Genomic DNA, 26,503 nt, shown 5'->3' on the forward strand with positions numbered 1-26,503 from the left:
AATGAAAGCCCAAAGGTACAAAATCTTGATGCAGCAAAAGTGGTTCTCAGATGGAAGTATATAGCAATACAGGCCTACCTCAAGAAGCAAGAAAAATCTTAAATAAATAACCTAAGATCACACCTTAAAGGAGCTAAAAAAGAACAACAAATGAAGCTTAAAGCCAGTGGAAGGAAAGCAATAATAAAGATTAGAGCAGAAATACATAATATAGAAACTAAAATAATAGAACAGATCAATGAAACCAGGAGCTGGTTCTTGGGAAAAAAATCAATAAAACTGATAAACCTCTAGCCAGACTTAGCAAAAAGAAAAGAGAAAGGACTCAGATAAATAAAATCACAAATGAGAGAGGAGAAATGACAACCAACACCAGAGAAATACAAATGATTATAAGAGACTATTATGAAAAACTATACACCAGCAAACTGGACAACCTAGAAGAAATAGGTAAATTCTTAGAAATATTAAATTACCAAAACTGAAACAGCAAGAAATAGAAAATTTGAACAGATTGACAACCTGCAAAGAAATTGAATCAGTAATCAAAAAACTTCTAACAAACAAAAGTGCAGGACCAGATGGCTTCACAGGTGAAAAAAAAAAAAAAAAATTACGCCCCTGGTTGTTTTTGTGTGATTCTAGCCAAGAAAAAAAAAAGCCACGCTTATAAGACTATCAAATCATTGCTATTCTCTTATTAAGCACACTGACAATTTATTAATTCTTAAAGAGGTAATTAAGATAAATATTAAAGGAAATGCGAAGACCCAAATTAGTTAAGAAAATCAAATCTCTTTCATTAGAATTTCTGCTGGATTATAAATTCTCCACTTAATAGTAATTCAGTATTGATATAAAAGAGATAGTTGGGAAAATTTCACAAATTACATGCTAGTTTTTACAAATGAAGCCTGAAACCTAAATTCTACTTACTACTTGACATATGACAGCCTTTGGAGTCTTCCTGATTGAGCCTACCAGAAACATTATTCTCTGGCATTCAACTCCAGTATATATACTGAAGAATTCTATTTTGAAAATTACCCCTTCATACCACTCTCCCACCTCCTTAAACCCTGACAGTATCTTTCTAAATTTAGATAAATTATCCAAACTTATTATAGGCTACATATTTTTATCAAGCTATATGTAGATAGTAAAAAAAAAAAAATGCATATTAGCAAAAGCATTTGAGTATAAAAACGTAACTATGTGAATGCAAAGAGTATTCTTTTGTGTAGTTATGGAACTGCATTCTAAAAACAAACTGACATCTCAGTTTATTTTACTTACACAATAAGTTTAATTTACATAGAAATGACAGAGCATTTCAGGAGCAAGTCTTAAAAACAATTTCTGCTGAATGACTGCTATAATAATCTCCTTAAGAGAGAAATAAACATAAACTAAAACGGCATTTGTGAAACATACATAGTAGCTTTCTAGTGAAGACAAAACTCGATATTTAGTAGGAACACACTGAAAAAAAACCAGAAGGGGTTTGGTTTAGATTGTTGGCTAAAGTCAGAATCTGTTTCCTTAAAACTTCAATCTTAAGCATATCAGAAGCTATTTATTAAGGCAGACTCCTAGGCAACAAACTCCAATTTGCACTTTCTTCTGAATTCCACCCTATCCATCAATGAGGAGGAAGGAGGTTTTTCAATGCTTCTATGTACAGGACGTGGTGAGATGCTTTCTACAGATTCTCACTTACTGCAACTAGCAACCTCACTGGTAACATGAAGTACTAAATTATTTCCAGAATTTAAATGCAAAGGTTTATTTGTTTTCTAGGAACTTTGGACAGTCATACAAGAACTTCTATTTTTTGAATTATAGCAAATTAAGTCTAGAGTTTGACTATGAAGAATAAAAATTTTCCAGCAGAACATGCCACAAATACAGACTACTTTTAATCAAATAATTTTAATCAGCAAAGCTATAATCATCTGAAACTCTTAGAAATTAAATGGGAATGAGAGTAAAATAATTGAAAATTTTTTAGTTCTACAAATGGGAAAATTATCATTAGCATATCATTTTCCTTTCTTCCAATAAGAAAGCCTATCTTTATGTTCAAATTCCTAAAATTAAGGAATTTCCTGAAATGCATAGGTCTAGAATTTATAGTTTATATATTTGTATCACACTCATTTGCTATTCAACAAATATCATGAGAACAGAAAATTTCCCCAAACTGTTGAAAGACAAGCATAAAAAAATACTGTAATACAGAGTAAAGTATCTTAAGAGAAAGAAAGCAAACTCACGCCATTAGTTTACTAACATTTTTTAATTCTATTTTATTATTTTTAACTTAATTTTTAATATTGCTAAATGCAATATTCACATTTAAGGTCACATTAAATCTTTCTTGAAAGAAGGCAAGAAGGCAGAAAAAGAGAATGAGAAGAAAGGAAATTGAGAAAAGAGAAAGACAAAGAACGGTAGAGGAGATGAGAGAGGGCTTCCTAGGAGACATCAGATCCAAAACCTGAAGGCAGGAAGAGGTATGAATGAAGTATAGTAAGGTGGTTAAATCTAACTGGAAGGCATAGCTCAGAAATAGAAATGAAGGAATATGGACAAAAAGATAGGTCCACCTATGTATTACTAAATCCCACCATAATGAACACCAAACAAATGTACTATAATGAAAATTGTGTTATTATTCGTATATAACTAGAACTCATACATCTCAATCCTAAAATGTAGGAAATGAAATTCAATTAATAATCAACCTTCAACAGTGAGATTAGTAATGAAAACAAGTTATTTCAAATAAGACATGAGAAGCAAGATGGTAGGGAACAAAATGCTAACAACCAGACTTCCCTTCTCTAATCCTTGGATCTTTTGTTGTGACAGTTTTATGCTAGAAAGTTATATTTACTTTTGATAAATATATTGGGAAGCAAAAGGGATTGATACTTGAAGCTCAGGGGTCCACTGATCTAAATTTAAAATACACTGCATTACAGAATAAATCCTGTGATTTGGGGTGATCATTTGGGGCCAATTTGATCATGAACACAAATGTGAATGCAGGCACAGGAAGTGGGAAATCTAGATAATGCAGAATATTTTATCTCTATCTATATATAATCATTAAAGTGAAACTTCAAAATACTTTATCATGGAGTAAGATCCACCAAAAATTAAACCTGTGACAATCCATACGTCCAAAGAACATACGGTAGGAGATCTAGGAGAAAGGAATCACTTGTACATGGATAATCTAATAAGACACAGTTGCTAAATTTTTTTTTTTAACTATCTTTTTTTCTTTTTTTAAAGATTTTATTTATTCATTTGAGACACAGAGATACAGACAGAGAGAGAGAAAGCATGAGTAGGGAGAGAGGCAGAGGCAGAGGGAGAAGCAGGCTTCTCGCTGAGCCAGGAGCCCGACGTGGGGCTCGATCCCAGGACCCTGGGATCATGACCTGAGCTGAAGGCAGACGCTTAACCATCTGAGCCACCCAGGTGCCCCATAGTTGCTAAATTTTGACAGAGATGATGCTAGGGGATACAGGTTAAGGGTGGAAAAGATGCAGATGCCAAAAAGGACAAAGTTTGTTTACAGAACAGCACCTGTCCAAGTGAACAAATATGTGTGGCTCAGGGAAAAGAGTAAACTGTAAGCCCTATTTAAAAACAAAACAAAACAAACATCCCCAGTTCTTCTGTAAGGTCATATAGTATGGATATTCTAGAATCAACATAATACTAGCCTGCAGCATATAGTTAATTCATGTGGAAATGGGCAAACATCTCATGTACAGCAGAAATTATTCAGGGCACTAATTATACTTAAGTTATAAATGCTAGAGAACAATGTCAAGAACTTTGAAGGGCCTAAGATTTTATCCTGTTTGCAAGCTAACAAGTTAGCCTGCTACTATTTCATGGATACTGTCAAAAAACACTAGACTCATGTGTCAGAGACAAAAGACTTTATTACTTGAGTTATAGGGCAAGCAGCATGAACTTATTTTCATCTCTTTCTTTGGTCCTTCAAAGCCCAAAGAGGCAATGTGGACAGGCCAAGGATAGAGGCTAAGCACACAGTGGGACTGTATTATAGCTGAGGAACCTCAAAATTTATGAAGCCCAATCTTATAAGGGGGTTGCTAACAAACCTGCCCATTCTTTGCCCCCAGTGGGGGACGGGAAAGCATTTTCTTGGACAGCTAACAAATCTGCTCTCTGCCTTGGAGGAAGACACAATTTCTGTCTTCCAAGCAGTTTCCTAATACAAACACCCTCAAAAAGGTAGTCCACAACAAAAGCTGTCAGCACCTTTGCTCAGACACATGCGGAAATGCAATCCATGGAGAACTTTCTCCTAGCAAACATACACCAAGTTTCATGTATTCTTTATGCTACTGTTCAACCAAGTAATTCATTCTAACTAGTGTTTTAAAGAATCAAAACAGGAATATAGGAACTTCAGCTTTTCCTTAGAGAACGAAAGTAGTATGCAGTTATCACACTGAACAAATGTGTCCATATGCATTTTATTAAAATTACTTAATATGACATAGAATGAATAAAACTTTTGGCTTTAACAGAACATTCACCTGAATGACAAATGACATTTTCAAGGGTTCCTCCCACTGGTACCACGTGAGGAAACTAAATGGTCACAAGGCCTAATCCTCCATCAAGTCAAAGGTAGTAGGTTAGACCCAATTTATTAGCCAAGTAAATATCAATCTTCACACAGATAAGCACCTTTTTTTTAACCTTTATTGAGGAATAACTGACTGTGATGATTTGATATATACATACATTATAGAATGATAAACAAGATTAATACAATTAACACATCCATCACCTCACATAATTAACATAGGTAACTTATTTATTTATTTTTTTTAAAGATAAGCACTTAAAAGAACACTTATCCCGCCTGGCAGGGTGGAGGATTCAACCTCTTTAAAAACATTTAAAGGATAAAACTTGGCATGAATTTGTTTTCTGATGTAATAACTCACTACAAAATATTAGGGTTACGGGAAGGATATGTTTACATAAAAACATAAACTTTGAAACTGAGAATATGTTTCAAACATAACCATTGAAATAAACAAAAAAATGCAAAATGTTTTTAAAATCACTTTTTTTTAAAAGAAAGACTTCAAGATATGCTTTAGCTTCAAAACCTTTATTCTGACTATTCAAAATTGGAAAAAAAAAAAAAAGTTTAAAGTTGAATATATGACCATACCTCTCCTAGAGCTTCGTATCTTTTCTGGTTCCACCTGTGCAAGTCTTCCCGGTAGTTAAAAACAAATGGTTCCCCAGTTTTTATGTGTCTTAACTGCCCCTCTAGAAGATAAACAAATAGTATTGCTATGATTCAGAGTATATTTATAATAATATGAAAAATATAACAAATAATGTCTGATAAAAATTTAAAATAACTTTCTCAGAAGTTTCATTTTTTCTTTACATTTTTCCTTCAAATATTAACATGATGCAAACATCTAACTACTATAAAAGAATGGTCCCAACTACTCAAATGCTGTGGCTTTTGACCTTCATTTCTCTAAAGCAAATTAACATTTGAGGGCCTATCATGTATAAGGATCTTGGCTAGCTACAGCCATGAACACGGCCTCAGTTCCTAAGCTTAGAGGTTACCGGAGGAGTAAAAGCATAAATATCAAAAAGTTAAGCAGCTTTTCAGGAAGTTAAGCAAGAATGAAGTAAGTCAACAATCCAAAAACTGCCACAGGCAACTCATGTAGACGATAAAGTCTAAAATGAGTTTGGAAAAATGGGAAGATCCCTATAGGTTACAATAGGTTCAGAGGTCCCAGTGAGATTTCTCAACTAGGCCTTGAGGTATGGTTAAGATTTCAAATGAACATTGGAGAAAAGCAGTGAGCCGACACTGGTTTGGACTGTCAAGGCAGACACACTCACTTCAGAAATTTTACCGGTAATAACTTTGCTAATAATATCAAGGGAATAAGCAATCCAGAGGCACAGGCAAGGAAAAGCTGGAGAGGCATTTCTTCCCGGGTCCTTGCGTCTCACTGCCAGCACCCTCTGGTCCAGAGTAGGTGAGGTCTTTAAGTGAGGCAAAAAGGTTACCTCATACATTGGTAAGCATTTGGTTACAAAATACTTCAATTTTATGTGCCAGAGAGTGTTACTGCTTCTATGATATTCTTCAGAGAAATTTACTTCAAATATCCACAGATTATACGTTAGTTTACCATAAGCAAACCAGTCATCCTGCTCAAAGTCTTCCATAGATAAAGACTCTGCTCATAGCATACAATAGTCTGTATTCACAAAAAGATTACAATATCAGCATGTTTATAAGGAGAAAAGACCAGGCCACCTGTGTTCTTTCTGTCCCAGAAGCGTGCTGTTGGTAATCAGGAGAGAAACAGACCACAGGCCAATTACTTTAACCTACTCTCCCCTGCCTCTACCCAGCAATTTAAACAAAACTGTGAAAAATGGACAGAACATCCAAATAACAGTGAATTATCCATTTTAACAGAAACAAAAAGAAGTACTGAGCCAAACTGCAGAACACTGGAGAACATGTTGGGATCAAAAAGCAGAAGGCTCAAACTACTGGATCTGGACTTTATGCTAAGAGCAGTGAAGCACAAGAAAGGGTTTAGAGCCCAAAAAGGGACATGACATGCAAAGTGGAACTTAGTATTTGATTTTTATTCAATGAGGGCATGCAGGAGTGGACAAAATGTTGAAAGGAAAATTATGGCACTAAAACTGAACCCTGGAAATATACTACTCCAAGTAAAACTACTTCACTATTTTTATGAATCAATTTCACCACACACAAAACTGCCTTTTTAAATATGCAAAACAAGGGCTAATCCTTATTTGTAAAGTTTTTAATACTCTCAACATGAGACACCGTGTTAGATCACTAGAACACTCTTTTTTGGATTCTGTAGGAAAATGGGACTGTCAAAATAGCCACCTATTAGCACTAGTGTTAAAAGTGAAAAGAAGGTTAAGAGTCAAAGAAAGTGAGCAAGTTCTTATCCAGAAAAAACATCTGGATCACTTATGTTATATTTTTGTTTGCAATTATGGCATTTCTCAAAGGTTTGGACAATCTCTCCAGTGACTGTCAAAGGTCTGATTTAGGATACTTTAGCTTAGGGTCCCCTAAAATCTGCTGTAAAGTTTCACATGTATACCTAAAATGTGTGCTATTCTGGGAACTGTATCCATATATTTTATCAGATTTGTTATGGAGTCTAGGACCTCAAAGAGGCTATCACTTGCCTAAATGAATTAATAAATTGAAAGTATTTAGGATACTTCCTGGCATGTATTAAGAGTTCAATAAATATCAGGTATTATGGAAGACGATATTCAAACTCAAATGGTCTGCCTCAAGTCCAATTATTTTTTTTAGTGATATAAAAGTGTACTGCACCAGAGCAGAGGGAGTATAGGTGAGGGGAAAAGGGGAAAAGCCTTCAGCTTCTTCATCAGCAAGGATATCTAAGCTGGGCCTTATACAATTACAACAATGGGAAACACAGGTGTATTTGAAAAGGCACAGTGATTTGCAAGAATAAGGTATCAATTTGATGTAGGTTAAAAAAAAACTCTTCCCCTTTGTTACAAATTGTTTGGCTTAGAATAAAATTTGTATCCAAATTCATCTTTTATCCAACTAACTACTTTAAAATCCTTTAGAAAAATTAGAAACTTCTTCAATCAGGTAATGAAAGTTCAATTTCAAAGCTTTCATAAAAGTTTTTGTCATCATAAAGTTAAAAAAGAAGTCCCCAAAGATACTAAGTTAGAATTGCCCTTTTAGAGGTTTCATATTGAGACCCAGTTTCTTGTTTCCAAATATTCACCTCTTTGAAAAAATATTCACCATTAACCCAAATTCAAAGGTGAACTGTATCAAACTAAAAAAGATCCTTAAAAGTGACATTCTCTCCTTAGAATTCAAGTATTTCTGCCTCATACTCTTAGTCTATGTTAATGCAAGACAATGTCCAAGATACTTATAAAATGAATGGTACGTGTGTTCAAGGATGCACACACATTTGAGGTATATGTACATGAAAGGACACATGTGTATGCAAAGGTATAGGTATGTACATAAGTGTGAATGCAAGGTAAATACATGCAAGGGTGTACAAGTGTGTGAAAAGATGTGTGTATGTATCTGGTAAGAAAGGGGAAGATAAAAGTTTATTGCTTCTGGAGCACATGGCTAGCTCAGTTGGTAGAGCATGCAACTCTTGATCTCAGGGTCATGAATTCAAGCCCCCTATTGGGTGTGGAGCCTACTTAAAAAAAAAGTGTATTCTTTCTTTGTTTTTTTACTCACTTTAAAAAATATTCACAGAAGATGAAACATAGACTTTAGCGAAAACTGATGTCCTATATCCACAAAGCAAACATAGTTCTATGATTTACCCACAATACCAACACCCCATCCAATTCCTGTTCTGAAGGAATCTAGGAATCATTTTAAAGGAATAAAGACAATTTTAGTCTAAATGCTCATTTGGTTCTGTTAATTAAAATATAAAGAAATTTGAAAAAACAAAATATTACTACTTATATATATCTTGGTATTAAGATATCCTTTATTAAAAAGCATGAAAACTAACATCAGAAAAGAGATCAAAGTTTCTAATATCATCTGTTTAAAATCAATTAATCTTCTAGTACACAGAGACTGTCACTATAAATCCTGATACCTATAAGAAGGGATATCCACTACCACAATGATAACAAATCACCAATTTAGTTGATGTGGAGCAACAAATAGAAAGCTACAACGTAAACGCTACCAAGCCTGTAACAATAGTACTCTTCAAGTGTTAACAGTATGTTATTAATTCAGGGAATCTTAATTATTTGTTTCAGAAACATCCTTGTAACTTATGGTATGTTCTTCCAAACCTCAAGTGCATTTATTATTCAGACTTTAATTAATAAATTTAAAATAAACAGGGTGCCTGGGTGGCTCAGTCAGTTAAGCGCCTGCCTTTGGCTTAGATCATGATCTGGGGATCCTGGGATCAATCGAGCTGTGTCGGGCTCTCTGCTCAGCGGGGAGTCGGCTTCTCTCTGTCTCTCTGTCTCTCATTCTTGCTCTCGCTCTCTCTCAAATAAATAAATAAATAATCAATCTTTATAAAAATAAATTTTAAAATAAGGATGGATTTTTAAAAAATCATGGAAAACTGAGTGTTATGCTTTAAAATATTATCACAGATGATAATTGCTAGCCATTTAACTTTAAATATGTGAAAAAGTAGCATCTTTCTATATAACTTAATTGGAGTTCTAATTGGATGCCAGAGAGTTGAAAGCTCAGGGTTGAAATACATTCAGTCAAATCAAATTCATGTCTTTTGGTTTAAGTGACTTGACAATTATGGGAAATTACAATTTGGTTCTTTTGCTTGAGTGAAGAATTTCACCGCAAAGGGAGAAGTCATTATTTCTTAAATGAAATACATAAAATATTCTAACTTGCAAATAAAAATAGCGAATAATATCTGTCCTATGATTCTATTAGCATAACTAAATCTTGTATGTAGCATACAACCACTTACTTTCATTAAAAGCATATTCAAATCCTTCCAGGGTATCAGGAAAATCAAGAGGTGGTTCATCTTTTTTCATTAGCTCATCCAAATCAATCCTAGATAATAAATCTAGAAAAGAATATGAAATGCGCTTACATTCATTTTCTTAACAAAGTTATATTTTAATAACAAAGTTAATAACAAAGATTTCTGATTATTTTAAGTATTCTTTTGTTCTACCAGATTACTTTTTATGTGTTGCCTTATTGATAATTTTTTAAATTTTAAGTTCCCCAAGTGCTATATCATGACAATATCAAAAGTACTTTCAAAATCATAATTTCCAAAACAATCACAATTTTAGATCTCATGTACCACTACAGTAAATTATTAACTTCTTCCTCTCAAAATATTCAGCTATTAATTTTTATCTTACTAACGTCCATCTATAGTTTAAAGTTTTGGGTCTTTTAAATGGTCACTAAATCTTACATAAAGATGAAACTACTATTTATGAATAAGGAAACTTACAAATTTAAATAGGGGTAATATAGCACATTATTCCATTTTTACAGGAAAAAGCACAATATTAAAATACAACATGCTAACTGGAGAAAATGTGGTTAACACAAAGCAGTTTTTATTCTTCACACCATTTGATTTCCATACAATAAAAAAAATTGTCAACAAAATTTTTTAAATAAACATTTTATTTTGAAATCATTTTGGATTTACAGAAAAGTTGGAAGAAAGTACAGATAGTGTCTGTATGTCCTTTACCCAGTTTCCCCTATTGTTAACATCCTACATTACCAGGGTACATTTGTGAAAGTGAAGAAACCAACATCTGTATGTTCCTATTAACTAAGCCCAGAAATTATTCATCAGTTTTCCCATTAATGTCCATTTTCTATTCCAGGATTCCATCCAGGATACCACACTGCATGCAGCTGTCATGTATGTCAATCTCCTCTGGGTCTGTGACAGATTCCAGTCTTTGCCTCTTTTCCATGATCTTGACTCTTTTGAGGAATACTGCTTAGGTATTTTATAGAATGACCCTCAGTTTAGGTGTGTTTGATTTTTTTTTTTTTTAATTTTGTGATTAGACTAGGGTTACAGGTTTTTAGAAAGATTACCACAGAGGTAAACTGCCCCTTTTATCACATCATATCAAGGGGAACGTGATATCCAAGGGACATCACTGGGGATGTTAATCTCCATCAGTTGGCTACGACAGTGTCTGCCAGACTTCTCAGCTATGAAGTTACTATTTTTCCCTTTCCATAATCTATTCATTCCTTGGAAGTGAGTAAGTCTAGCCCACATTCAAAGAGGAAGAGGTGGAATTATACTCTACCTTGTGGAGTAGAGAATATCTACATATATTATTTGTAATTCTTCTGTATGAAATTTTTGTCTCTCTTCCTCCATTTATAGTTATTCAATCTTATTTATATCAGTATTGAATGATGGATATTTATTATATACTTTGGGTTACAATATATACTACATCATTTATTTTGTTGGTCAAATTGTTCCAGCAATGGCCACAGTTGTAAGCTCCTCCAGCTGGCTCCTATAACTGTTTGACATGCTCTTATCTTTTTGCTTTTTAAATATTCCTTTATTTTGTGTTACAAGATGCTTGCTCTAGGCTTATCTTTTCCCTGCCCCAGCCTAGAATCAGTCTGCCAACAAGTATTTAATGATATCTTTTAGGCTCTTATTATAGGATGAGGCAAAAATTCTTACTATATGTCATAAGAGAGTTATACCAAAACTCAGAAAAACAAAAAGATAAACTTCAAATTTATTGTTCCAAAGAAAAGATTTTTTTTTAAAAGTTTAGGTTTCGAGATTTTGCATTCTAACTCAAGTTCCTGAGGAGAAACCAGCTTCTAGGATATGTAATAAAGCAAACTAGTCCCTTTTCCTACAAAAGAATTATCTCAGAAGAAACACTTTATTTCTATCTCTTACAGAGATATAACAAATCCATCTGTATGGAACATCAAAATATGCCAAAGAAAAAAGTAGTTTGTCTACCTCTAGTCTCTAGTCTCTTTTTGTAGGACATAAAGATAAGCCATCAAAAAAATCATTTTTTAGTACTCTTCAAACTGCTATATCAAATAAACCTCGACTCACATAAAAATATAACATCTTCAAAATTCAAAAATAAAAAATGTTTACAAATTCTCTAGTAAAATGGAAATGTCACATAATATACATACCGGGCTAAAAAAGGGATATAGGCTGACAAATTTCTGATTCATTAGTGAATTTCTGAACACCATGTAATTCTTTGCAAAACAGAGTAAAATAGAAGATTTTTTAATAGCAAAAATGGCTTGGAGTGGTTAGAAAATTCTTCTTTCTTTCCAATGAGTTGAGGCTCCTTCACTATAGTCATCTACAGTTCAAAACTTAGAAACCTTTTAATCAGACACACAGCAACCATCTAATATATAAACAGATATATTATGTCTAACAGCCATTTTGTCTATCAGCTCAGATCATAAAATGCCACCTAACATCTACATACCAATTTAAAGTTTTCACATACTTTATCTCACTTGATCATGACAACCCTATAATATAGTAGCATGTATTATCACCTTCACTGTCTTTCAGATGAGGAAATGAGCTCAGAGAGGAAAAATGGCTTGTCCAAAATTATACCTTAATAGTACAGTGTGGTTAATGGAATAGATGTAGTTTCCAATATCTAACTCAATGCTCTTTCAAAATCACCATACTTACTCTATGTGCCATATCAACCCTAAAATATTCTGCCCCTCTCTCCCTTACCTTATAAAGTTATAAATATAGAAATATGCTTTTGCTCTGCTTGATATGTTCCTATAAATGACAAAATGAAAACTAAATAAATAGGCATTCTTCAAACTTCTCCTCTATTAACAAGGGAACCAGATATAGGTATTTTTTTATTTCATTAGCATTGAGAAGACATGTAGAATGAAAATGTCAGAAATTATTTTTCCTGCTTTTTAAAAAGAAAGCAATACTATAAGCTGCATTTTACATAGACACTGGGTTCCAAAGGCAGTGGATTAGGCAAAAATCAAGTATAATAAAACATTTCCATTAAAAATACCTTCATTCACCTATAAAATACAGTATGACTGAATCCATATAACTTAAATATGCATCAGATGTAACACAAGTGTTTTTTCTAAAACATGCCTCTGGTGATTAAAGTGATTCAGCAAATAGAATTCTAAACTTCAACTAAGCCTATGCAATAAATGGATAAAAATACCACTTGATACCCAGAATAAATGAAAACAGAGACTTAAACAGATATCTGTACACTCATGTTCATGGCAGCATTATTCACAATAGCCAAGAAACAACCGAAGTGTCCAAAGACAGAGGAATGGGATGGTTAATTTTATGTGTCAACTTGACGGAGCCATGCCATACCCAGATATTTGGTTAAACCTTCCTCTGAGTGTGTCTGTGGAGGTGTTTCTGGATGAGATTTGACATTTGAATCTGGATGAGTATGTACATGACACTTTCAAACACTTTCAGAAAACTAACAACATAATGAAATTGGTTGGTTGCTCCTAAGGTCACTGGACAAGGAAGTGGAAAAAATGGACAAATTCAGGAATTCAAATACCGAGCTCAGCACAGCATAAATAACCTCTAATTTTCTAAGTGTGCCCTGAAGGTAACCCTTATCTCTTGTAGCTGAAGGGCTGAGATTGTTAAAAATCAAACAGAGTCTCATCCTGCAACTAGCTGAATTATAATGCAAGCAGAACTACCAGCCTCACAAGTGTCCATTGTAAAAGTGAGGACACTGACTGAGAAAGAACGGGGTCCTGCAAATTGGAATGGGGACATGTGGGAAAACCCTGATGCAGCTGGAGACAATGACTCTCTAAATTCTGGTAATTCTTTGTCAATGAAGAAGCTTTCCCACCCTCAGTAGAAGTGGTCTCTCTACCTTAGTCTGGGAAAATTAACCTTTGTTGCCTAAGGAAACTGTAATGCCCTCCCCTGAGGCTGTTGCCAGGCAAGAAAGGTGATTCTCAGGGCGCCTGGGTGGCTCAGTGGGTTAAGCATCTGACTTCATTCAGCTCAGGTAATGATCTCAGGGTCCTGGGATAGAGCCCCACATCGAGCTCCCTGCTCAGCGGGTAGTCACTTGCTTCTCCCTCTGCCTCTTCCCCTCCCCCTCACTCGTTCTTGCTCTCTCAATTAAAAGAAAGAAAAAAAAAAGCTGATTCTTTTCAGGACCCACAGCCCAAAGCCCTCTTTGCATCTAGACTTTCAACTACACTTAAGTCACAGCAGGCCACTAAATGTGAGGTATAAAGTGTGACTCATAAGGAGGTACACAACACCCAACACAACAAAAGAACTACCTGGTTTTTCTAATTTATAATGACAGAAATCCAGAGAACATGTGTGGGAATAAATATTAAGGGTATGGAACAATGGATGGTCAGGGACCTGGAAGGAATGGAAAACTGGTGCCAAGGAAATTAATGCTCACTAAAAGGTGACTCAAAAGAGGAAGATATTAATAATCAAGTGGATAAGATGACTCCTTCTGTGGAGACCAGTCAGCCTCTCTCCCCAGCCACCCCTGTCATTGCCCAATGGGCTCATGAACAAAGTGGCCACGGTGGCAGAGATGGATGTTATGTATGGTCTCGTCACTATGAACTTACACACACCAAAGCCAACCTGGCTACAGCCATTACTGATTGCCCAATCTGCCAGCAGCAAAGAACAACCCTTAGTGTAAGCCAATATGGCATCATTCCCGAAAGTGATCAATCAGCTACCTGGTCACAGTGGATTACATCAGACCACATACATTATGAAAGAAGCAACATTCTGTGGATGCCTGGGTGGCTCAGTGGGTTAAATGTCTACTTTCGGCTCAGGGTCCTGGGACTGAGTCCCACATCGGCCTCCCTGCTCATCAAGGAGCCTGCTTCTCCCTCTTCCTGCCGCTCCCCCTGCTTGTGCTCTCTCTCTCTGACAAATAAATAAATAAAATCTTAAAAAAAAAAAAAAAGCAACATTTTGTTCTTACTGGAAAAGACACTTTCTCTGACTTACAGATTTGTCTTCCCCACATGTAATGCTTCTGCCGTATCTACTATTTGTGGAGTTACAGAATGCCTTATCTACCATCATGGTATTCCACATAGCATTGCTTCTGATCAAGGAGCTCACTTCACAGCAAAAGACAGGCAGCAATGGTCCCATGCTCATGAAATTCATTGGTCTTACCATTTTCCCCACTATCCTGAAACAGCTAGTTTGAGAGAATGGTGAAATGGCCTTTTGAAGATTCATTACATTGCCAGCGAGGTGAGAGAACCTTGCTGGGCTGAGCAAGATTCTCCAGAAGGCTGTACATACTCAGAATCAGTGTCCAATGTCAGCTGTTTCCCCCTAGCCATAATCTACAGGTCTAAAAATAAAGGGGTAAAATGGGAGTGTCACCATTCACTATTACCCCTGGTGAACAAGGAGAGAATGTTCATTTTCTCACTATTCTTATTACATATAGTATTAGGAATCCTAGCAAGTACAAAAACAGTAAGAAAGGAAATAAAAGGCATACTGTCCAATGTGCAAATGACATGATGGTTTACATAATCAAATATCAAGGAACCTACCCCCAAAATTCCTAGAACTATTAAATGACTCTAGGAAACTCATAAGATATAATATCAACACATAAAACTTGATTATATCTCCATAAAATATCAGTAAACATGTGGCAACTGAAATTAAAAACACAACACTGTTTATAATCACTCTAAATAATTAAAACTTATGTATAAATCTAATAACAAATGTTTACAACTTACATGTTGAAAATTACAAAATGCTGATAAAGGACATCAAAGATCTAAATAAATGAGAGACCTACCATGTCATGGATTGAAAGACGCAATAAAGATGTCAATTTTCCCCATATTCATCTATAGGTTTAAATATAATTCTTATCAAAATTTCAGTATATTTTTTGCAGATATAATTTTACTCTAAAATGATATGGAAGAGCAAACAACCTAGAATAGCTAATAGTTAAACAATTTTGAAAAAGAATAAAATGGGAAGAATCACTCTACTCGAGTTTAAGATATACTAGTACAGTAATCAATTGAGTGTGATATTAAAGAAGAGACAGACACAGATCCATGGAGCAAAACAGAGAACCCAAAACAAGGCCACCCAAACACCCAAATACACCCAATTCATTTTTGACAAAGATGGAAGAAGTAATTCCATGGTGGAAAGATACTCTTTTTCACAAATGGTGCTGGCGCAAATAGACATTAACAGGTCCCAAAAAACCAACCAACAAAACACACAACTTGACTTAGATCTCCTACCTTATATAAAAACTAACTCAAAAGGTATCATTAATTTAAGTGTAAAATCTAAAATTATAAAACTTTTAGAAGAAAACACAGAAGAAAATCTTCACAAACCAGGGTTAGGCAAAGGATGCATAGACATGACACTAAAAGCATAGCCCATAAAAGATAAAACTGATAAGTAGAGGGCGCCTGGGTGGCTCAGTTGGTTAAGCGACTGCCTTCGGCTCAGGTCATGATCCTGGAGTCCCTGGATCGAGTTCCGCATCGGGCTCCCTGCTCGGCAGGGAGTCTGCTTCTCCCTCTGACCCTCCCCCGTCTCATATGCTCTCTCTCTCTCTCATTCTCTCTCTCATAAATAAATAAAATCTTTAAAAAAAAAACAAAAAAACTGATAAGTAGATTTCTTTAAAGATAAGTTTAATTCAGTTTGACACTTTGTTCTAAATATACTTTGCTATGCACTGCCACTTTATTTTCTAGTATTTCCAATTTAACTCCTTCATTAATTGTTCTAAGCTCACATGTACCAGGCACTCTTATTCCTGTAGTACCAATGAATTCCGAGAAGCTAAGTAGCTAGTTCACGGTAAGTACAAACACCTGAGTTCGAATCCAGACAATTCCATCTTTAGACCCTATCCATACTCTTTTTACATAATTGTGGTAGCTTTAAAGTCCAGAAGACCTACGTAAACTCTTATATATTGCTTGAGGAAGTGGAAATTGGACCGACTATTTGGAAAATGTAATTTTCACATTATCGAGTAAGGCTGAAGATGCACAAAATCTATTTAGGAAACCCAGCGAGTCTATTTAGAAAGAAACTCACACACATTCCTTGTCCTCTCTCCTAAATCAATCATTACTCTGAGAGTGCTAGTCATTTCCAGCAGCATACAAGCATACACTGAAACCTTCTAGAGGATTGTCCATAGCTGTCTCTAATTCCTCTCTTCCCATTTTATAAGGAAGCTCTTCAGTACAGCTTTCATTTCCACCAATTCCTGAAAATAGCTCTTTGTGATGATCACCAATGACCTCCACGTCATCAAATCTAAAAGTAATTTCTCATTCCTTGTCTAACCTGAATCATTATCATAACTGAATGAATTACTCCCATTTTCTTCATTTGGTGTTCAGGATCTCTCTCTTGCTCTTGGTTCTCAGCCTATTTTACTAGAAATTCATTTTCAGCTTCTTTTGCTGGTTCCTCTTCATCTTCCTGACCCTAGAGCTGAGATGCCCCAGGGTTCAGTCTTTAGATCTCTTTTCTGTCTACACTGACATCCCTGGTGATCTCAATTAGGACCTCTGGTCCTTTAAATATTGCGTCCATGCTAATGATTCCTAGAACTTTTATCTCTAACCCAAATGCTCTACCAAACTCCATACTGAACTTTTCTACCTTCTTGTTTAAGTGGCATCTCAGTTTAATATTTATTATGTCTAAAACCTAACTCTTGCTTTTCACTACCCATCACCACAACCTGCTTTCCCAGTTTTCTTAATACACAGCATCTAACTTAGAGTTTTTTAGGCCAAGAACCTTCAAATTTATCTTGATTTCTCCTCTAACATCCCATGTCTAATCCAACAGAAAATCATGTCATCTCTTCCTTCAAAACATAACCAGAATCTGTCATCATCCTCTTTGCTACCACCCTAATCCAATACATCATTGTCTCTCACATTTGTGAAGAGAAAGCAATGCTCTTAGCCATTTTCCATTTTTGAAGGTAAGGGCTAGTTACACCACCCACTTGATAGAACATTAGCTCTAAAAGCAGGGAAAAGATGAGGCAAATTGTAAGCTAAGAAACTGGCTGCTTTATCATATACATGGTTTAGGCTTTCATGAAAAGAGATAAAAGGTAGTAGGAGAGATTCTTGAGGTATCTTCATCATCCAGCCTCATAAAGCAGGGTAGGATAGCAGTGAGGGATTCAGAAAAATGGCTGCAGTCAAGATGGGCTGGGACATTACCTACAAAGCATCATGAAGACCACAAAGACTCTACATTGAACAAGTAAAGAGACTCATTATCTGGCATAGTTGGCATCTCAATATTTAGAAAATCCGTTGAAGAGATCTTTCGGTTCAACAAAGCACACTTATTTTAGGAGTAAAATTCATTTAGCCTGCAGACTTAAAAAAAAGTCTAGAACTCAAAATACCCAAAGAAAGTCTAGGGTAAATTCACTCTGGGGTGTTAACATGTTGAGCCTTTCAAAAAAATATCCCTAATTAATGCCACAAAGATAGAATACTGGATTATTAGGCAGATCATTTTCCTAGCCTAGCATGACATTCTGATCAACAAACTATGATAAAGGCAATAGTCTCAACTCAAGAGACCTACAGTGTTAGTTTTACCATTAAATATATGATTTTGGATAAGAAAAGGCTTATGAATTCCTACAGTTATAAAATTACATGATTCTGTGATTTAATTACTGAGTACATACTACATCTCAGATACTGAAAGAGCTGTTATGAGGAATACAAAGAATTACAAATGGATTAAATACTCACATTCTTATTTTAGAATTGAAATGAATGGAAGATCACCTAAATATTCCTGTGCCTTCATGAGGCACAATGAAAATACCCTGAAAAAGCAAATTAAGTATGTACCTTTCAGTGCTGTAGTCTTTTCTTTTTCATCTGGACCTCCCTGTTGGATTTGTGCCATGCTTATCCAAATGGGCAACAAAATTAAAGAGCTCAAGGAAATAGACATCAATCTTCAGAAGACAGTCTAGAATGAATGAAAGCAATAAATTAAGCTCTACTCAATCCTACCTATCCCATGAGAACTTCCTAGATCCTCCCAGTTGGGATTAATCTCTCTCTTCTGACTTCCCACTGTACTTGGTTGATGCCTATACCATAGTACTTATCGTAGCCTGCCTTGCATTATAGTTATTTACGTATTTGTCTGGGTCAGCTAACAGATTACAAGCCCCAGGATAGAGGTATCAAGCTTTTGTCACCTTTATATCTCTCGTGTCACCAAACACAATACCTTATACATACAGATACCTAAAGTCACTGCATTTAATTTAGCTAAATTTACTATGTAACTTTAGTTCTCTATCATCTAATGTTTTTTAAAAAATATCTGCAGGTAGTTTTAAAAGCCTGAAATTTCCTTTAAAATAAACTATAAGCATGTGCCAATTACAAGGTCAGAATGTCTTCCTTCCAGAACAGTCAGTCAGAAGGAGAAAAATACATATAAAGTAACTAAGTTACCTCTGGTGTAATTCAAAATACAACTTTAAGGGAGAAAATCAGCCCTTTAAAAAATGAAACTATGTCAAATTCAATGTCTGGAAGCCATTCTCTATAAATGGCACTCCAGTAAACAATCATAATATAAAATTATGATTCGTTAAAAATCTAATTCTGCTCTATTTTGGCCAAAGGGAAGGCATTTACACTATAAATAGATGGTTTATTCCCAAAACCATCAAAGACAAAAAAAAGACAGAAGACGAAAACAAAAAACAAAAAAACCCCCACTATCCATAAAGTTTAAAAGACAAAAATGCAACACATACAATGGAAAAAATTAAACTAATTTAGTCAATCCACGACTGTTAATGAAATTATATAAAAACTACATTCATGACAACAATAAAACAAAACTGAACGTTCCTCTGATTGAGGAACCCAATTTATTTGCTATCCACAAAGCAAACCTCAGTTTCCATTCAGAGGAATATTTTATAATTATCTTTAAAAACTGAGACATTTTCATAATCAACAGAGTATAGCAGAAAATATTTTTAAAAAAACAATACTGAGGGGTGCCTGGGTGACTCAGTCAGTTAAGCGTCTGCCTTCGGCTCAGGTCATGATCCCAGCGTCCTAGGCTCTCTGCTCAGCATGAAGCCTGCTTCTCCCTCTCCCTCTGCCTGCCACTCTGCCTGCTTGTGCTCTCTCTCTCTCTCTGTCAGATAGATAAATAAATAAATAAATAAATAAATAAATAAATAAATAAATAAATAAAATCTTTTAAAAAAAGTATAAATAACACTGAAAATATTTTTAAACTATGAATGTTCCAAAGAGTCATAAATCATATTGCCCTTATCTCAATTCTAACTGGAGGTATGGGGGGTGGTATAAGAGGAAAGACCTTCTGGCTTCACCATTAACTACATGTACCCTTGACAAATTATTTCACTTCTCTGTCCCTTATTTTCAAATATGAAAAATGGCAATGATAATCATGTTTCCCTCATACTGTTACAGTGAGGCTAAATGTAAAATATTTAGCATAGTACCTGATGTGTAATTAAGTGCTCAATGTATGCTGGCTTATATATTTTTTAATTGTTATAAATGTATCATGGCTTCACCATTTAATAATAGCTCTGTGGCCAGGGACAAAACAATATCCAAAATCTTCAGTTTCCTCATTTATCAAATGTAGCTCAAGAATTAGTGTTATAGAAGGTACGTATAGCTAATCATTGCTATTACTAGCAGTAACGCTGTTTGTCAACAGAGGTTTTCTAATAGGAATAACTAAAATATGAGAATATTTTTGACTGGGAAGGCATTCTCACTTAGCGGGGAAGAGGCTGCTATTTTTTTTTCTATGAACAGGTAACTGAAAACTCTATAAATCTATAGGACTACAATGTGTCTACATTCCTTCAAGAAACTCTTGTAGTTTGTATGGTGGGTGATGTGTAAGATACCAGGGTGCAGTGGTGAGTTAAAAGAGACACGGTCACGGCCCAGGTGGGGGCCTAACTCTCTAGCTACCAAAACAAACTGTCAAAATAGCTCCTTATAAAATATGTAAGACCTAAACTGATAATTGTATCACTGTCATAAAAAAGCATTATTTGTAAGGTTTATCTATTCATATGTAGGATATTAGTCTTATCTGTCAAGTCCCACAAGTTTGTGCACAGGTTTTACCAGCAACTCCCTATTATACACCATCCTATAGCAGAAACTGAAGAGAAATGTTCATAATGAGAGACCCCATGCACTGCTCTCTGTTAACAATTCCACAACTAAATTAACCATCTACAGGGACTTCTTGCATTGTTTACCATATCCCTCTGCCAACCCAGTATTTCTTCTAAAATATAAGCAGTTAGGTTATTTTTCATTGGCTCCAAATTGTCTGATTTCTAAACAGAACGATTTATACTATTATTTCATTGTGACTGTTTTAACGAGTGACATTATAAAATATTTTTGGTGCTAAAATAATTTCCAAGATTCACATTTTAAAGTTCTGGAGACCTAGTGTACAGCATAGTGACTGCAATTAACAATCCTGCATTGCATACTTGGAAACTGCTACGAGAGTAGATCTCAAAAGTCCTCATCACACACACACACACAAAGATGGTTAACCACGTGAGGTGACGGATATGTTAATCAACCTTATTGTGGAATCATTTTGCAATATATACCTATATAAATCATTACATTGTACACCTTAGGCTTACACAGTATTAAATGTCAATTATATCTCAAAAAAAAAAAACTGGGAAAAAAGCTCTATAGCTTTTCTAAATACTGTACAATGTTTAATAACACATTCCCCCTTTAGATTTTGATCTCCCTGAGGACAGGTACCATGTCTGTCCCTAGCACATGTCTGGCATGTTTAGAACTCACTGGATATTTGTTGAATTTAAAAATGAATGAGTAAAAGATAGAAGGGAAAAAAAGAAGATGCACATTTTAAAGAGTCATTTTGAAGATTCTCAAGATTCTCACAGCAATTAATAATCATATTCTTATTTTATATGAGATAACCAAAAAATACATGTTGTAATTTACTGAAGTGATGATATACAAGTTAAGAGACTACTAATTATTATCTGTGATCCTAAACATTCTAGCAGCAGATGCAAAGCAGGTAAGCATGAAGCAAAAGCAATTTGTCTGTTGCTCTTACTCACTGTTAGATTTTTACCCTCTCGAGTTATTTTCCATGGCTGTGGCACAGCTGGTGAAGCTAAATCAGGAGCATTATAAATTCTCAATTTAGTTTTCCTAATAAAAATTCAGAGTTATAACCTGCATGACCACAGATAAACACTACTGAAAATGCAGCCAGCAAGCCGTCTGATACATTTGATATATATTAATATGTGCACTCAACATAGTTTATTTAGTATTATCTGATGGAGGTTAGGTTATAGGGAATAAAGTGGTAGAAGGTTTTTACTGACGTGAATTGAGACACAGTTGACATGTTGTATACTTCATGATAACCAGTGCTGTTTAAATATGGTTTCCTAGAAATGGTTATAGTATAAACTAGATTCAAAACATCTCAGTTTGCAATTTCATTCTGTGAACTACACAAAGCAATTATCGTATCTTCTTTCCTCCTATGATTCCAACAGAGAATCCACCATGTATAAATAAAGCTATAAATAACTTGTCATCTGTAATCTTTATCCAGTCAGCATTTCAAAACATGAAACAGTAGAATATTTCTTGGTTGCCCTGTTTGCTCAAAATATGGCATGAGCACTTATAATATGTATAGGAAAATACACAGACGCCTAAGTTTTCTACGTCTGTTTGTTTTTAGGTAGGTATTAAATAGGAACTAGATATAGATGATTTTGTAATAGAAGGTCTTTCCACCTCACATTCTGAATACAATGATGAAAGTATAATATATATCACAAGACAAGTAAAACTGGGTTAATTCCCTACGACCTCTGGAGCTCAAAGAATCTATGCTTACTAAGTCAGGCTCTGGAAATCCAGCAAATAGCAGCCAACTTGTGGAAGAAAGTACAGTGAGTGAATTGGTACAGAGAGTTTCGAGAAACCAAAAGATCTACTCAAATTACAGTCAAAATATCCCTATTACTCAGAAGTATCCTGAGCTTTGAAAAGCTAAATAACCTGGCTCAGGCATCCCAGACGGTAAGGGGATTCTAACTCCGGTCTTCTAACCCCTACTTAGAAGCTCTTATGAGCTCCCTCTACCTGCATGGTGGAGTCAAATTACTTAAACTATTCCAGTTTCAATTTACAGTTTATGCTATAGAAAGTTTTCATTTTTGTGTACTAATTTATATTATCAGGAAGTATTACAATTTGGAGTCTGAGCAAGTTGGACGTAGTTAATTATATAGAGATGAAACATGTCGACCAAAATTGTCTCAGTCTATTTGGTTTGCTGTTCAGAGTTAAGATTGATAAAAATTACTCCTCATCATTCCTCACAATACTTTGGTAAATCAAATGTCTAAGAGAAAGAGTCAAAAGTTAAGGAATGCCAAATACAAAGATTTTAGAAGAAACTGATAATGCACTACTGTGCCTTTTTAACAGGTTCCAAAACTGGAAGTCACCTGGGTAATTTTCACATTGCTTTGTGCCCAGCAAAAAGACAAGCTCAACAAGGCTAGAATGAAATCCTTAGAATATCTTCAAAACAATGCTAAAACTCAAACTAAGAAATTAAACAAGGACTAAGATAATTCTTGATTTTGAAGCCCCTAAAAAGAAAAAAGGGAATTTAAGCAGTCTTTTATGAAGTTTTCATAATATGGAGCAGAAATAGCAGAGCTATGGCTGAGGACAAAATAATTCTCAAAAAGATATGCTCAAAACTTTGGAAAAACAGAGTATCTCGAACAAATAGCCTCTTTTATATGGGTCAAGTATAAATGTCACATAAGTTACTTCAGAGACTTTGAATTCTATGGTAAACATAAACAATAAAACATAAACAATATTATTAATATACATAACTCCAGGCCAAATTAAACTAGTAGAAACTACTATATTCATAAGATTTCAAAGTAGCCAATACTATGAAATAGCAGTAGTAACTTACTTGCAAAGCCTACATCAAATTTTCTCATTCCATATATATGCTTACCAGCATCTCTGCTAAATTATGTGAACTCAAGGTTCAACTTAGATTTTAAAATATAATATGCATATGATAGACACTAAGGTGAACCCAAACCCCAGATGCCCCCTTCAAGGGGAACTTGCTGCTCAGAGGCAGCGAGTACAGTTAGCAAAGAGCCTCCCACTTTTCCCCACTTCAGAGTCTGCCTCAGATGCTGAGAGTTGCCTCACTCAAAATCATGCCTTTCCCAGGCTGACTGGCTTAGTCACTAACTGAGTCAAGTGGGAATATGAAGGCCCCACCATTTCAGACTAATGCAGACAACTATGACAGGCAATATTTGCTCCAGAGCTCACCATCAGGTTGGTGGAGGTTTTGTCAGACCTGCATTAAGGTCAACTTCTCTCTCCAACCAATCCTGTTGTCCTCCTTCTTTTCCTAAGTGTTGATCTTTAATAAACATCTTGCACTCCAAATTTATCTCAGCATCTGCTTCTGAAAAATTCAAGCTGTGACAATGTACTTTTCTAAATACTTTTTTCTGAAAGTAAAAAAAAATTTCATATGTTAAGAGACAAGATGTATCCAGAATATATAAAGAATTCTGGCAACTCAACAATAAAGACAACCTAATTTAAAAAATGAACAAAGGATATGAGTACACATTTCTCCAAAGAAAATGACTAAAAAGCACAAAAAAGATATGAACAGCATCATTAGTCATTAGGAAAATGAAAATCAAAACAACAATAAGATACCACTTCACACCCTAAGGCATGGCTATAATCAACAAGACAATAACAAGTATTGATGAGAATGCAGAGAAATTGAAATCCTCATACATTGTTAGCTGGGATATACATTGGTATATACCCATTTTAGAAAAGTTTAGCAGTTCCTTAAAATGTTAAACAGATTTACCACATGACCTAGCAATTCCACTTTAGGTATATATCCAAGAAAAATGAAAACACATGTCCACACCAAAACTTATACACAAATGTTCCTAAAAGCATTATTCATTAATTCCCAGAAAGTAAATGTCTATCAAGTGATGATTAGATAAATTATGGTATATCCATACAAAAGAATATTATTCATTAATAAAAAGTGAAGTACTGATAAATGCTACAACATGAATAATCTTCAAAACATTAAGTGAAAGAAACCAGCTACAAAAGACCACATATAATTCCATTTATATGAAATGACAAGAATAGGCAAATCCACGGAAAGAGAAAATAGATTATTGCGTTTTGGGTGTTGGAGGTGGGGAGTAAAGAGTGACTGTTAATGGGTATGAGGTTTCTTTTTGAGGTGATGATTCCAATAGTCCAAAAGAGATACACTGGAAGAGTGTACCTCACTGTGTATTAAATGGTTCTCTCTTTCCATCTCTTCTCTACAACTATAATGCCAAATGTCAAGGCACAGTCTAGAAAGGGAAAAGGCTTGCCCTTTTCATGCACTCTTCTCCATTCCTTTTATGAAACAAGAGTGCTAAGTGGACTTTAGGCAGACTCATTTAAAGAACTTCTCTCTTCCAATGTCCCTACCACCCTACTATCCCTCCCACCAGAGCTAGCTTAGCAACCTGCTCTACCTAGACATTAGGGGCAAACTCAGTATTTCCTAGGTATAAAAGGAAAACATTATATATAAAGTTTTTGTAAATCACAGTGCTTTAGTCCAGCTGCTTCTAGTTCTGTGCATTGCAGGTTCTCTGTCAATGGTAATTTGCCTCCCTGGCCTGTCACTATTCCTTACATACCCCTTCCAATGATGCACTGATTTACTTTGGTTATGATTTAGTTAATTCCTTGACCATATACCACTTAGTAACACCCCAATTTTATCCAATTTCTAACAAGGAATGAAATTTAATAATACTGCTTTATTATTATCATTATTAATCATTATTATCAGAATTGATCCCACATATTGTATTAACTTACTTCAAAGTTAGAAACATACCATTTGCTATACAAACAAAAACAGAAAAAATTAAGCATATAATCAAGCAATTTACTCTTAATGCCAGTAAACTATACTAGTAACACCAGCAACAAAGTTTAAAGGTAAAGTTAAGCTTTGTGGCGATCACAATTGTACTGCAAACAAGACATTTAAGTACCACTCATAATCAGTGTCTACGGACAGTGCATTCCTTGTTGTAGTATTTAAGGGGAAAAATCTCTGTGAAGCCTGATTTTACCTAAATGTGTTAAGTACGAGTAAGGTTCTCATTTAATGGATTTTTTTTCACTTCTAGAATTTCCCAATTCTTTATAAAGTGATAGTACTTTCTAGAATTTCATGTTCGTACCATATTTCAACAACACCCAATCGTGGAACCAACAGGCAATGAATTCAGAAAGATCTGGGAAGGCTCTATATTGCTGTGATACTACAAAATCTGATCTTAAAAAAAGAGAGCTAGGAATGTGAAATCTCAAGTCAGTACTTTAAACTACCATATTAGTTACAGTGGTTATTTACTTCATTCAGAAAACAATACACATAATTCATACCTTGCCTAAATTAACAAAGGACTTGGGACAATAAAATTCTCTTGTTCTAAAAGCAAAGGGCTTTGAACCCTCTTGGCTTCTGTAAAATATTTTTTCCCCAACAAAGGCAACCATTACTTAGCCCCACTATTAATTACAGGAAATTAACTC

The 26,503-nt window shown here is 34.8% G+C and overlaps 1 protein-coding gene across 17 annotated transcripts in view; it reads right to left on the bottom strand.

Moving 5' to 3' along the window:
- Positions 1 to 26,503, bottom strand: part of ARB2A (ARB2 cotranscriptional regulator A) — a 405,614-nt gene that overhangs the window by 354,069 nt on the left and 25,042 nt on the right. For 12 of the 17 annotated variants that reach the window (XM_054512868.2, XM_054512892.2, XM_045898586.3 and 9 more), the window contains exons 2-3: positions 9,600 to 9,701; positions 5,240 to 5,340 (exon numbers count right to left, since the gene is read on the bottom strand). In XM_054512868.2, coding sequence (XP_054368843.2) covers positions 5,240 to 5,340; positions 9,600 to 9,701 — 203 coding nt within the window. Of the gene's footprint in view, positions 1 to 5,239; positions 5,341 to 9,599; positions 9,702 to 18,592; positions 18,717 to 24,178; positions 24,855 to 26,503 lie in introns of those variants that run through there. The other 5 variants (XM_064596382.1, XM_064596378.1, XM_064596379.1 and 2 more) reach the window with 4 other exon arrangements.

Source organism: Mirounga angustirostris, unplaced genomic scaffold, assembly GCF_029215605.1.
Source record: "Mirounga angustirostris isolate CCGP_5_RB_7025 unplaced genomic scaffold, mMirAng1.0.hap1 SCAF_7, whole genome shotgun sequence".
NCBI lineage: Eukaryota > Metazoa > Chordata > Mammalia > Carnivora > Phocidae > Mirounga > Mirounga angustirostris.